We start from the raw sequence: 15070 nt of genomic DNA, 5'->3' as shown, positions 1-15070 counted from the left end.
ATTTGACACAGCATCTCATGAGCTACTACTAAATGAACAGGAAATTTGTGGTATCAGAGGAACAGCAAAAAGTTTCTTACAGTACCTACACAACTCATCAGATCACACAAGTCACACACAAAGTGGGTAACATTATTTAAAAAGTACAGCTACAGTAGTTTCGTATACCCTAAGGGTCAGTTCTGGAGCCTTTATTATTTCTACTATACAATGGCTATTCAGAAAGTAAGACCTGATCAGATGGAAAATGGAAACCACAGTGAAAATTCAATGAAGCTTTGTATAGACGTGTTGGGCACACAGTATGTCTACTATGCCTGCCAATTGTATCACATCACTATTTTCAGTTCTGAGAGCACAGTGATCATGTAAAGATGACTCGAAAATAGTGTCTCCTGCCAAGTCAGGGTGCCTGCCATGAGATCACACCTGGTTTTATGCAGCCCACATATTGTAACTGTCATGCATTTCCTTCTTCACTGCAGCATACTGCAGGAACAATGAAGATGATCCTGTAGCATTTTCGATGGGAAGTCTTTGATCGCCCTCCCTCCATATAGCTTAGAGGTGCCCCCCACCCCACTGATTCTCATCTTTGCTCACATGAACCCCTGGCTATGAACATCAAATTTTGACACAGACACTGAGGTGCACACCAGTGCAGAGAATTGGTGGAAAACACAGGTGGCTGCCTTCTATGACGTGTGCATTGGAATGTTGGTACAATGCCACAACAAATGTCTAATTAGGTGCAGTGACTATTTTAAAGAAATAGCTGGAAGATGTAGCTAACTGTTGCAAATAAAACATTTTTAATTTTCACAGTGGTTTCCAGTTCACGACCAATCAGACCTTGCCTTCTGAATAGCCCTTGAATGTTAATGATCTATCCACTGTGCATAATAGCAAAGTACTTCACTATGCAGATGACACAAGAGTTGTTAATGAGGACGCAACAGGAATGATCTGGCACAAAATTGTTCTGGTGTATTTACTTGAATTGAAAAATTACTTAAAATATAATCACTTGCACCAAAACATTAGTGAAACATATCTAATGGGCTTTCAACTATACCACCATCTTGATGGAGTCCAACTAATTTTGCGTCTGATGATGGCAGAGAAATAAAATTGGATGATAAAATTGCTTTTCTTGGAGTAATGTTAGGTAAGCATCTCTCTTGGGAGCATCACATTGATCTCTTATGCCATAAAATGACATACTCACCATATAGAGGAGATATTGATTTGCAGACAGACACAGCAAGAAGACTGCCATACTTTTGGTAAAAAGGTGTTCTTTCAAAATAGAAAACACACACACACACACACACACACACACACACACACACCTCACAATCACTGTGTTTGGTCACTGTGGCTAGACTGCAGACAGCAACAGCACTAGTTGCAAAATCAGTCTGGTGTGGGTGGTGGGGGTAAAGGAGGAGGCTGGGGTGGAGAGGGGGAGGGACTGCAAGGTAGGGGTGGGGCAAGGTGTAGTGCTGCTTGGGCTGCTGTGGCTGGCCAGAGACAGTGGTCACATGTATGTGTGTGAGTTGTGCCAGTGTGAACGTGTTTTCTGCTCCAGAAGAAGAGCCTTTGGCCAAAAGCTTAAATGAACGGCAATCTTTCCATGTGTGCCCATCTGTGACTCAACATCTCCTCTATGTGGTGAATATCATAATATTGTTGTTATTCCACTCTCGACTTTCCACTCTTTGAAAAATTAAGAAAACCAATTTATGCAATGATGACACTGTCACAAGTTCTGAATTTGAGCAAATAAGTATTAAACCCAATAGAGCGTATTGTTAGTTTCTTTTTAACTCAATGACAGATATATTTTCAGAAATTTATACAAAAAAAAAAAAAAAATTAAAAAAAGAGCCTGAAAATGACCAGCACATAGTCATATAAATATTATTCTTTATTTTTTCATGTTGTATAGTAGTGTTCTATGTATGTTCTTTTGAAATGTTCCTAATAATATTTATCATGAAACTGATCTATGGAACCAGTAAATATGTAACTAACTTTTGCTGCAAAAAATAAATAAATAAATAAATAAATAAAAATAAAAATAAAAATGAAGAATTAACAGAACGACAATCATGTTAGATCTGTGTTTCAAAACTCCTTAAATGTTGTAATAATCTCATTTAATTACATGAGAAAACATTAATTATGTCTAAAAAGTATCTGGTTGTGGTATTTTTTGACAGCAGGAATGTTACTTAATGAAGTGAAAATGTAGAATGGCTGGGCATATGTTGGAACATTAACTGTTACTGAAAACTACTGCTGAAGAGATGGCGGAAGGAAATAACCAAAAAAACAGGCCTGGATATGAGTATATAAGATATATCACTGATGATGCAAGATGTGACAGCCATGCTGAGGTGAAGAGGATGTCTGGCAAATGATGGGAATGGGGAACTTCATCAAATCAGCTTTGTGGATGGTGACTTGAGTCAATAATATTGTGATAGTGTGTCTCAAGAGCCTACAGTAAAACAGTAAGTGGAGGCTTTGGATGTGATCTTACAGTTGCAGTGAAAGTGCACAATTAGCTTGCAGAATGTAATAATATAATTTCAGATATTAAAAGATCTTCAATAGTAGAAAAAAAGCCTCACATTCTGTTGTCATATCTTACCCTTGGACGTGGTATAGCCTTTAGGGGTTTCTTTGAGCCCATTTTCTTCATAGCATTATAGTACTTCTTCTGATCCTCAGTCATGAACAATTCCAAAGAGCCACCTGCGTAAAGGAGGAAAAGAACTATACTTATTTGCCGAAACATTGCTCACATTTTTAGCCCAAAAATTTTCCATTATTTTCATGGAAGATTTAAATCACAATTTTCTATTTGGAAAAAGGATAAACTTTCTAACAACCTTTCAGGTCAATTACTAAGAAACAAGACATCCAAATTAAGCCTGTGTGACATGATTTGTATTAAGAGTTCAGAAATAATTAAAGAACCATCTTCTCCATACCACACCCATCTACACAAACTCACACTTAGACACAACCAGAAACAGGGAGAGGGAGGGAGGGAGGGAGGGAGGGAGGGAGGGAGAGAGAGAGAGAGAGAGAGAGAGAGAGAGAGAGAGAGAGAGAGAGAGAGATCAGAAGAGGGAAGAAATCTCAAGTTCAGTCACTAATGGCATAGATCACACTACAATCTTTAAACATGATTTTAATACACAAACAAAAAGCTTCAGGAAGGTTAAATAGAATATGAATTATTTTCACAATTTTTTCACTGTAGTGTTATGAAAATTTAGTTTGCAGCATAGATGAGGATTAGTAAATCTTTTGTTATGCTGTCAAGTTCTTTAGGTATCACACTAGTGTTGAAAGATGTTTCATTTTCATGTTCTGCATTTATAGAATATCAGACACTGAAATGATCATTTTTAGTGCTGTTAATTCTTTATTTTCTCCTGCCTGTACCCAAATTCAAATAATAATATTTCATTCCATCCATTAAAAACATGTTTTTGGCAAGAAGTTACTTTTCTTTCACTTAAAGGCTACTGCCAAAAGTTTTTCAAATTCAAATAATAATATTTCATTCCATCCATTAAAAACATGTTTTTGGCAAGAAGTTACTTTTCTTTCACTTAAAGGCTACTGCCAAAAGTTTTTCATTCTTTGCTTATTCAAACCATCTACACATAAGGGAATTATGTTACAGTGAGAACAAACATGATTTATGGAACATAGTACTTTGTAAAGCCAATGTAAGAAACAATGGAGTACAGGTTGCATGTAGCACTGAACACACTGAATGGGCATACACTCGTTTGTGATTGCTTAAATAATACTGTTTCTTTGGCGGCTCACCAGAGCATGCAAGGGGGCTGAACAAGGTGGCCTCTATAAGCAGGCCTGTGAACTTAATGGGCATGCGGTCTCTGGAAACATGCACATCATGAGTGAAGATACATCAGATTAGCCATAAATTGTAAAGAAGAACTTAATACAGCACAAAATGTCATATATATATTATGTTGTAATCTGTGCTATACACGCACAAAATTGTAGAATACATTACGTAATTGTCATTCTATAACCAAAAGTTCAGGGCCTATATGTAATGATACAACATGTATCGATTAAAATACATCAAATATCTGATTAAATAAATGAAATTAAAGCACATGGTTTATTGCTGTACTTAATACATATGCTTTTAAAACATCAATTTACACATGTTATTTGTCTTGTTCTTTCTAGAGTGAGCATGTTTCACATCTAAACATACTTAAAATCCATGTCTTAACAAATCTTTTACCCCAATACATCATTTCTTTTAGGGCATGAAATCTGTACTGTAAATTAATAAATATTACAATTTTTATTTACTTATCAATAAAATAAGAAGTTATAAGTCTCAATTCCAATAATAAATAATTTCTACTACACTGTTGTTGAATACTGAGAGGATGTGAACTGTTTTTACAGGAACTTACACATTTTCAGATTTTACTTAACTGTATCATCCTCAAAGACATTATTTTCTAAATGAAAAGATTGTTTACTTTCACATCAGCTTCTTAAAATTTGACACTGGGAAATTCTTCTTCTTATTTTTTATTATTTTCATGATATTTCAGGATTTGTATATGAGTTTAGTTTATGATTGAGTAAATTTTCCTTTATTTGTGTAAGGCTGTTCTCATTTTAAGTTATAGCACTCTGTCTTCTGTAAATAATATTTTTACTTTTATTTCACTTCTGCCCTTTCTTTCAGCCTTTATGGCTATGTAAATGGCATATGACTTTTATTCATGACAATGTATCTTTCTTTGGTTTACAGTTTCAATGCTTATAAAGAAGTGTGAATGATTTGCTCTATTTCAATCAGACCCTAAAGTACAACAATAAAGAAAATCTCTGGATGGAAAAATATATGAAATAAAGAACTCCAGATACATCTATTTATGTGCATTATGTGACTTGGAATATGGAGAGGAAGAATGCACAGAAGAAGAAGAAGATCCTGAAAGCTACAAAAAAGCACTTAAGGGCAAATATTATGTCAACTGAAAACAAGCTCTGGGCAGTAAAATGAAGGCACTGGAAGAAAATCAGATTTGAGACCTGACTGGTTTCCTAAAAGGAGAAAAGACCATACCTTGTAAATGTGTTCCTCACATAAAATTTAAACCAGATGGAAATGTTGACAAGTACAAGGCACAATTCGTGATCAAAAGATTTGATCTTTAGTCTAACAACAAAGTTATGCACATTTTGTTCCATTTTTTGTGTTGCTGTAACTCGATGCATCCACTCCATTTTTTATATGGGGACTTTGAACAAACTGTTAATATGCAATAACCAGAGTGATATAAAAAGACAAAAGAAGCAAACACATGTTTACATATTAAGAATATTGTGATAAAAAGCTTATCATCATTCTCCACATGATTGATAGATTGGTTCAAATTACAGATCAAGAGAACACTGATAATTTCACCAATGATTTGAAAGCTTATTTCAAAATAATGTTGAAACCAAAATCATTCTTCCTGAATTTTGATATTAAATGGTTTGGTAATGGTCCAGTATAAAATAAGTCAGAATGCATATGAAATTAATGTATTGAAGTGACTGTATTTTGAAGAATGCAAAGCTATTTTGTCATCTATGATGAAGGAAACACAGACTTCAAATGCAGAAATTGACCATTTATGTAACTGACGACTGGAACACCTTATATTGCCTAAGGTATATATTGTCATTCAAGATAAATTCTGCACTCTAGGATACATGAAATGAGTATATTTTTGGAACACTTGATTTGAGCACTGATTATCATCAAAATATGAACTGTAGTATATTTAACTGTCATAGTGATGCAGTCACCTAGAACTGCGGGTCAAGGAAGACTTACCATATGGTATGAGAAGTCTTTCCTTCCCATCCCGTACAGTAAGTCTTCCCTGACCTGAGGTTCTGGGTGACTTTCCCAAAATCTACCCCTAGACCTCCAGGGCTTTTCCTTCACCCTTTTTCCATCCCCTTCAACCCTTCTGCCTGAAGAAGGAGCCACGGGCTCCGAAATCTTGCCAATTACAACTGTCTTTTTATGTGTGTTCTGCCACCACTTGATGAGTAGATTTTTTGTCTATCCAGTTAAATAATTTTGTCAATAATTGATTGTCTTCACTGTTATAGACTATGATTAGCTGCTCCATTAGGTTCTGAAATAATTCATGCTGTTGGTCCTATTTCATGGCTTAATAAAAAACTATAATAGGCACATCTATCACTGAAGCAAACATTATTCCTACAGATGATGCTATTGAGGAAATCATCTGGCTGAGTAAGTTAATTCTGAGAACTGGGAAAGCTGAAACAAATATAAGTTCCCTCTCTTCAGACTGAAATGAAGCTACAGCAAGACTGACACACAGCTTCAAATTTCATCATCACACTAAACATATTAAGCACTCCATCATTTGAGAAAAGATGATGGAACAGTGCCCAGAGGCCAGTAATACTACAACACACGATACATTATCAGATACTACACTGAAAACTCTGAGATGACAAGAATATTGTTTTCATATGTTAAAATGGGAATCACTTAACAAATCTTTTAATTTCACATTATTTAAATAAGAGCAAGTGTTGAAGCTACACAGTTCATGTGTCATTGTATGTTTCCATATATTTTTTGAATTGATCTGTAGAAGACATTAGAAGCAGTTGATGTGGAAGCAGATAGAAAGTTCTCACATTTACCATATCACCCTTGGGTATAATTTTTTGAATGAATAATACATGGGGGCAGTGGCAAAACAAGAAGAATAAGAGAAATCTGGCAATAATTATTACTAAAAAGTTGCTCAGTTTTGCAAACTTTTTGTGTGCACAAAAAAATTCACAATCATGGTGCACAGAGTTTGGCAACTGTCTTAATCATTTAATTTTGGTTGCACAGTACAATGGCCTCGCTGGCTCACATAATTTCATCGCATAATTTCAATGATTTCAAGATGCTTAGGTACTGAATTTAAAGCCAGAATCTCAACAGATAAAGTCATCAATTAACTGTATGTGTCCAGAAGGTAAGGATTTATTTCTGATATTACGTGTAAGAGAGAAACAGTGTACAGAATACACGGAAGAATTAAAATCTTTTGATGATCATTTTATACCCAAAATGAATGTAATCTATGAGCAACTGACATTCAATTAATGATTTCAGTGTGAGGGAGAATCTATAGATGATTTCATCACTGTTTTGTTTGATGTATGGCCATCCTGAATATCGTCAATTTGATGGAATGGAGGATGGCCAGATTCGCAATGAAATCATTGTAGGTATCCTTGGTCAGAAAATAATTGAAGCATTGTGACTGAGCATTGCAATTATCATCTAATCTTATAAAACAAAGTGCACAAGTGAAAGAACAGAAGAAATTGTGGATGATGAAGTGGCAATCCACAGTCAGCATATGAATGCCCAACAACAAGGACGAGATACCATAAGCATAACAAAAATTTGTTATTTAAAAAAAAAATCATAACAGTAGTATAGACAATACAATTTATTGTGCTACTTAAGTACAAAACTTATTTTTTGACCTAATTAGCAAATCAAAGCTGTACACAACAACTTCAAATATGTGGGGATGGGTGGAACCTAGAATGAGTTGGACATGATACCAAATTTCCAGGGAAGCTTCACAGCTATTGTAGGGGACAAAAACATGCCTTCCCAGAGAAACAAAACAAAAATTCTTAGATGATAAACTGTCACTATAACCATAAAAATCACTTTATAATGATAATAGAAATTTATTGCAATCACTGAAATTCATCTATGAAACATCAGTTATAATGGAAGCTATATATCACAGAGGACTATGTGCTGTTAGACACAGACACAAGTGAGTAGCTTAGTGCCGTGGAAACAGTTGCAATTAATAGAGTATATTCACGCAAAACAAACAAAATGGTTGCCCCACCAAGTAATATGTATTTCAAATTGTTCACAGTTTTCGTAGTTCCATATAACATAGCCCTGAAACAACACACTGTGGTGTGTGTTTTGATCACACTTAAGCCAAAGTGCATTAATATGTGAAGTTAGAAGGAATCTTGACAGCATGGTATGTCTTGGAGTGATTGAACTGGTAGGGGAATGATGCAGTGATGCACAGCACTTGTATTGGCTCCAAAATCAAACTAAAATATCAATATGTTTGTGGGATATGTGAGACTAATAAAAATCTTCAATAACATGTTTTATGGTGTCTAAGTATTGCAAAATCTAAAGCAAAATGGATGTTATGTTTACTCTTTGCTTTTCAGTTTGACAATTCTATGTTTACTTTCAGTTGTCAAGTTGTACTTTTTTAACTGTGGGAATAAAACCAGTTAGTTACAGTTTGTGTGTATCCCTGAATAATTTACTCCTTGAATGATGGAAGAATCCAACATCACTACATTAAATGAGTCTAAATGGAAAAAATGCTTTTACATCTACAAGAGGATTTGCAAAAGCAGTTTAATGATTGTCACACTTAAATTACAACATAAAATGATGCAGTGCTGTCTCTGCAAACTGAGAGACAGACTGTAAATACAACGAACAGTTCACCCACTGAATCTAGTATAGTTTCCTCTCTGTTGATGGAAATGTGTAATCCAAAGTTTTTATCAGACAAACCAGAACTGTGATTCATAACGTTAGATTTAATGTTATTGCATAACAATGTTACTAGCAATCACACTGTGGCAGTTAACAGCTTGGATGCCTAGGTGGTTGAAATGATTTTGGACATTAATAAAGTCACCATTGCAGCAGCAATATACCCACTTGAGGGACACTTAGCCAGATTTGTTAACAGATGGATTAACACATGCAGCAAGTATTACAGCTTGACCGTATTGGTGATAAAACACTGCCGGTATTCTGGTGCCATCTAAGAGGCATCATTGTGGAAGAAGTGATGTCAAAGACAATGCTACATCATGTATGGCTAGTACAACTACCACAACCAGTAAAGACGGATGTGTTGGCATGTAAAAAAACTGACATTTAATCTTTATTTTTCAATTGCAAACAGGTGAATACTTTGTTGGTGCAGCAAGTGGCTAATGGCAATGTAAAGCAGATAGGCATTCATCCGACCAGCAGAATCTAACATAACAGCTGAACGGTACAAGTGAAACAACCTCACCCAGTGTGCTGGTATCACAGGCATTTTGGTGATCACCTCAGAAGGTGCACATCTTTATGTGCATTCCCAAATGGCCACAGCTTCCTGCAGTAGATACATTAGGCCACACTGTTCCACAAGAGTGCTGAATAGTAACAAATGAGCCATCACTAGTCATGGAAGCATTGTAAATGATCTAAGCAAAAATAACCAAAACACAGAGGTCTATATTAGCCCAGTTATTAATGACAAACCGACCATGACCACACATGCAATGAATTGCATTGCTTATTTACATTATAGTGCTGTTTGAATGTGAAGGATAAGAAGGCAAACTGCTGCTATCTTAGCGACTCATGTTCAGATGTAAGTATGCTAACATTCAGACGGAGCAAAGCTGCAACAAGGAGCACACCTCTCCATCTTACAGAAGCCAACAACTCACCTGTTATAACATATGGTGATAGACAAGTGACAGTTGACCTGGGTTTCAGTAAGAAGTTAAAATAGAGGAGTGTGTTAGCTAATGTCATTGAGCTAATATTGGGAGAGATTTCATTCAGTGCCATTGACAAGAAATCAATCTCAGGATGGTTCAGATTAAGATAGGCAATGAGGTGGTCACAGGTACTACAGGCAGCAGTGCTACCAATGCCATCACCTCATCCAATAGTTCAGTTGTACCACGGGCCAGCCCAGAAGAAGTCAGCCATTTAGATACGGTACTGCACACCACAGTGCACCACAGCAAGACAATACCCAGACAACCAGTCACTCAATAGCCATGGTTTTTTAATAGATTGGATCCTGCCCATTTGCTACAGCAAAGGCAGAATTTGAATAAGTGATGCAACCAAGTTCCATCTGCAGATCTGGTAGCCTGTGGGCACCACCATTACATTTAGCGAAAAAAGAAGCAGAGAACATCATGCTTTTAACTTAGGGACCATTTCCAAATGCTACACTACGTGAACAAAAGTATCCAGACACCTAGCTGAAAATGACTTACAAGTTCGTGGCACCCTCCATCGGTAATGCTGGAATTCAATATGATGGTCGCCTACCCTTGGCCTTGATGACTGCTTCCACTCTCACACGCATATGTTTTATCAGGTGCTGGAAGGTTTATTGGGGAATGGCAGCCCATTAGTCACAGAGTGCTGCACTGAGGAGAGGTATCGATGTCGATCGGTGAGGCCTGGCTCGAAGTTGGTATTCCAAAACATCCCACAGGTGTTCTACAGGATTCAGGTCAGGACTCTTTGCGGGCCAGTCCTTTACGGGGATGTTACTGTCATGTAACCACTCTGCCGTAGGCTGTGCATTATGAACAGGTGCTTGATCATGGTGAAAGATGCAATTGCCATCCCCGAATTGCTCTTCAACAGTGGGAAGCAAGAAGGTGCTTAAAACATCAATGTAGGCCTGTGCAATGATAGTGTCACACAAAACACATGACCACACAATAGAACCACTGCCTCCGAATTTTACTGTTGGCACTACACACGCTGGCAAGTGATGTTCACCAGGCATTCACCAGACCCATCAAATCGCCACATTGTGTACCGTGATTCATTACTCTACACAACATTTTTACACTGTTCAATTGTCCAATGTTTATGCTCCTTATACCAAGCGAGACATTGTTTGGCATTTACCGGCATGATGTATGGCTTATGAGCAGCCGCTCGACCGTGAAATCCAAGTTTTATCCCCTCCCGCCTAATTGTCATAGTACCTGCAGTGGATCCTGATGCAGAGTTTGGAATTCCTGTGTGCTAGTCTGGATAGATGTCTACCTATTATGCATTATGACCCTCTTCAACTGTCAGCGGCCTCTGTCAGACAACAGACGAGGTCAGCCTGTATGCTTTTGTGCTGTATGTGTCCCTTCACTTTTCCGCTTCAATATCACATTGGAAACAGTGGTCCTAAGGATGTTTAGGAGTGTGGAAATCTTGCATACAGACGTATGACACAAGTGACATCCAATCGCCTGACCACGTTTGAAGTCTGTGAGTTCTGCGGAGCGCCCCATTCTGCTCTCTCATGATTTATAACAACTACTGAGGTTGCTGACATGGAGTATCTGGCAGTGAGTTGCAGCACAATGAGCCTAATATAAAAAACATATGTTTTTGGGGGTGTCCAGGTACTTTTGATCACATTGTGTATATGTCTTTTTCATCCACCCAGCTTCCATTAGGACACCATCTTTGTTTTTTTCTACCTCTTAAAAACCAGGAAAGAACTCTTTGATCCATCTATTGTCCCTTCACCCACCTCCATTTCCTTTTCACTACATTCACAATTTCATCCTCCACTCCAGTCTGTTACCTGATCCATTTCATGCATAATTTCCGTGGCTTACTGCTGTAAGTTAAAACTGCTGTTAACAATTATTGTAAACTTTCTGTTACAGTGTTTACTTTGACTACTTTATTTGTAGTATGTTAAATATAAATGATTTTAGTCTTGTTATTATTAGTCATAAAACTTTATTTTAAAACATGATTTATTAAGTTCTTCAGTGAATTGTTAGTGCTATTCACTTACGTTCGATTAACACGTATCTATGATTCCCAAGTTTAGGGATTTAATTGCTGCCCCTAGGACTGCTGATAATAGTTTCGGTGATATGGAAACATCTTGCTTTATTTTCCTTTTTATCGTGTAGAAAACTGGAGCTTATATTTTGCAGTATATTAACACAGATTCAATGGTTGTTAGCACAAATTGAGTTGATATTTTATCAACAGCTTTCTCAGAATCTCCAAATCTAAGTGAACTGGTAAGTCAAAGTCTCTCCACTCTGTTCACAACCTACAAGTTGTCCTTTGTTCTAGTTCCAAGTTTAGCCTATGCTTTTTGTGCCTAAAATTGGTGGTTCATAATTTTACTGAATATGCATATTATCAAGAGGAGGCTATAGTTTTTAATGTTGTTTTCTCCTTTCCCATTGTTTTAAGTTAAATAATTACAAAATGGGGAGTACATATTGCTGAAAGATGCACAAGGGTGTTGGTGTAAGCATTTTGGTTAAGAAATAATGTTTAGCATGAGAAAGTTGATTACGTAACTTCACCGGACAAACAATTAGTTACCCCCCCCCCCCCCCACACACACACACACACAGAAATCATTAAAAGTATCATTTAATACTGTGTAATTGACAACTGGCTGTGTTTGGTGAGGTAGTGGGTCCAAAGTCCAACATTTTGACTGAGCCACGCGCTCTGGATTTGATCGCGCAATTCCACCAAATTGCGGGGGTGCTAATGTTGGCATTTTACCCAATCTTAAAACATGTCGCACACAATTGTTTATAGGGTTCCAGTTACGTGATTTTGCAGGCCAATGGAGCTGTGATAGTGTGGGTGAGTAAACAGAAAACTAGTCACACATTTTTCAAGTCCTATGAACTTTGCATTTGTCATCTTGAAAAACAGGGATATCATCAAAATACTGATCATACAGGTGTTAACTGAAAGGTAGCACCTGATCTTTCAGAATTTTTAAATAAACATGCCAGTTCATATTAGTGGTCACTTCAGTCAGTGGGTCCAGACCTAGCACGCATTCAGAATGAAGTGCTTAATTTGGTCTTTGATGCACTCAGCGACATGCATCATGTAAATATATGAAAAGAAGTGATTCCTCAGACCACATTACATTTCACCAATCAGATACTGTGAAAGTTCAATGATTTCTACCCCACTGATCATGTGCAGCTTTATGTACGTGTGTGGGCTATAGCCTCTATCAAGGTGACTCCTCTCACTAACAGGTTGTGATGGACTTTCATTTGCTGCCTCCAACAGTTCCTGTCAGGTTTGGAAGTGGTTTTGATTTACAAGCCGTGAAACACATCTGTGGTCCCTCTCAGTAAGGCTCTTTTTTTGACTACAATTCTGACATCGTGTTTCATGGCTACCGCTACCTTAGGCACACTGACCAGTCCACCATGAAACACCAACAAATTGAGCACAACATGTAGTCAGATACATACAATGTCTACTTGAAACATAAATGTCTCACTGACTGCTACTTCCTTATGCTGACATAGACATTTTGCATTTGGCACTGTTAGCTGCAACAGGCAAAAGACATATTTTGTTGGTGCTACAAATTTTAGCAATTTTGATTGAGATAAATTCATTCTGAAGTGTTCTTCTTCAGCACACCAGTGCAGAAGTGTGCACAGAATCAACGAAGTGAAAATTCCATACATTAAGTGCATTTATTTATACATAAAAGCTGACACAGAAATTTTTCTTTTTGTGAGTCCACGTGTACAGGATTGTGAGCCAATTAAAGTTCTAAATTTGCATATTTTACTGTTCCTGTTGTATCTGTGTAATTTGTCATTTATTGCATCAATACCTGTTTGTATTCTGACATTTTTTGTATTTTTGAACGGTCAAGGGTGCCGTGATAAACACATATTGTTATCATCAATTGCAGGCTTAAACTTAATCGTGCTCTTCTAAAATTTTTGAGAACATCAGATGTATCCTCATTCAAAACAACCATTCTCTAATTCCGTTGCACAATTATGTGAGAAATGGTTATTTTGAGAATTTTCGGACAGTTACAAAACTATATTTTTGTAAGTTACCAGTATGAGTGTTCTAGATACGTAATTTATTTCACAGTAACTCAGTATTTGTGGCTCACAGTTCTGCCGAAGCATGTATTACACCTGAAATTCATGCTATATCAGCGCAAAAAAAGTGCATTTTCGAGAATTTTTGCAAGCTACCATTGGCCTTTGCATAATCTATGAGCAATTTTTAGCAAATTGGGATCTGTGATTTAGTTATTGTAGCAGATTTTCTAACTAACATATTGTGTTGCATCTAGTTTTCCCTTAAAGAGGAGTACTCCTATATATTATCTTCATTGTCCTATACATTAGCTGCATTTATTGTAAATTAACACTGTTTTTGAGTTTGCTAACAACTATAAGTAACCTGAAAACATTTTAGGAAACTAGTAGCTTTTACCACATGTTTTTGTATTGCGGTAATAGAAATCTCATTTTGTGTACTTGCTTCAAGTCTAATAGGGAATCAGCAACTTTTTACCTCAACAGATTAAAAGATAATCTACAGGCTTAATTTAAAGTTATTTGTTCACTGCCTTATAATACACTGCACAAGTCAGAATGCGGCCCCACTGTGAATGCTGTTCTCAAACATTGACAAGTTGGTTGATGTTCGTAAGCAGCTGGAAATCACCCTGAATACTGTCAAACAACTGGCAGGAGCTGCAAATCATTGTGCTGAAAGAGCTCCTGAGAGTCGTCTACCTTGACACCAGCTCTACCTCTAGTACTGCCCTCTCCCATGGATATTGTCACCTCTGTGCAAAGCAGAGAATTTGTCATTACTCGTCCAATTGACTGCTAGGCATCTTGTTTAAGGTGGACAAGGACCAGGTAGGGCTCACAATGTTGTACCAATCCCCCTAACTACGCATGAGTTGTGTTTGTATGGGTGTGTGTGTGTATGTTGTCCAATTCTGATGAAGGACTGTTTGGCTGAAAGCTTTGTTTGACAGTCTTTTAGATGTGCCTCTCTATGACTCAGCACCTCTGCTATATGGTGAATAGCAACTATCCTTTTCATAATATTGTCATTATCCCATTATGGATTTCCCATCGCTAGTTATACCATCTCATTTTTGTGCCTTTCACTGTCCTGTACATCTGATGACAAGACCCCACTAAGATCAAGGGTAAATTTCCTGATTTTTTTCCCTTTTCTAATCTGATTGAAATGTGATTAACATAAGACATTCCTTCCCCCCCCCCCCCCCCTTCAAAAAAAAATTAAAATAAAATAAAAAATAAAAAAAACGTGAATCACGGCTAATGGATA

General features: G+C 36.9%; 1 protein-coding gene across 1 annotated transcript in view; it reads right to left on the bottom strand.

The window, feature by feature from the left end:
• The window catches only part of LOC124623171 (sodium channel protein para), an 876466-nt gene that overhangs the window by 111983 nt on the left and 749413 nt on the right, over positions 1–15070 (bottom strand). The window contains exon 30 of the mRNA XM_047148975.1: positions 2660–2767. Within this exon, the coding sequence (XP_047004931.1) occupies positions 2660–2767 (108 nt within the window). The remainder of the gene's footprint in view (positions 1–2659; positions 2768–15070) is intronic.

The sequence above is a fragment of the Schistocerca americana genome, chromosome 7, assembly GCF_021461395.2.
Source record: "Schistocerca americana isolate TAMUIC-IGC-003095 chromosome 7, iqSchAmer2.1, whole genome shotgun sequence".
Classification (NCBI taxonomy): domain Eukaryota; kingdom Metazoa; phylum Arthropoda; class Insecta; order Orthoptera; family Acrididae; genus Schistocerca; species Schistocerca americana.
Note: the sequence above shows the minus strand (reverse complement) of the source record. Positions and strands in the feature narration are given on the sequence as shown.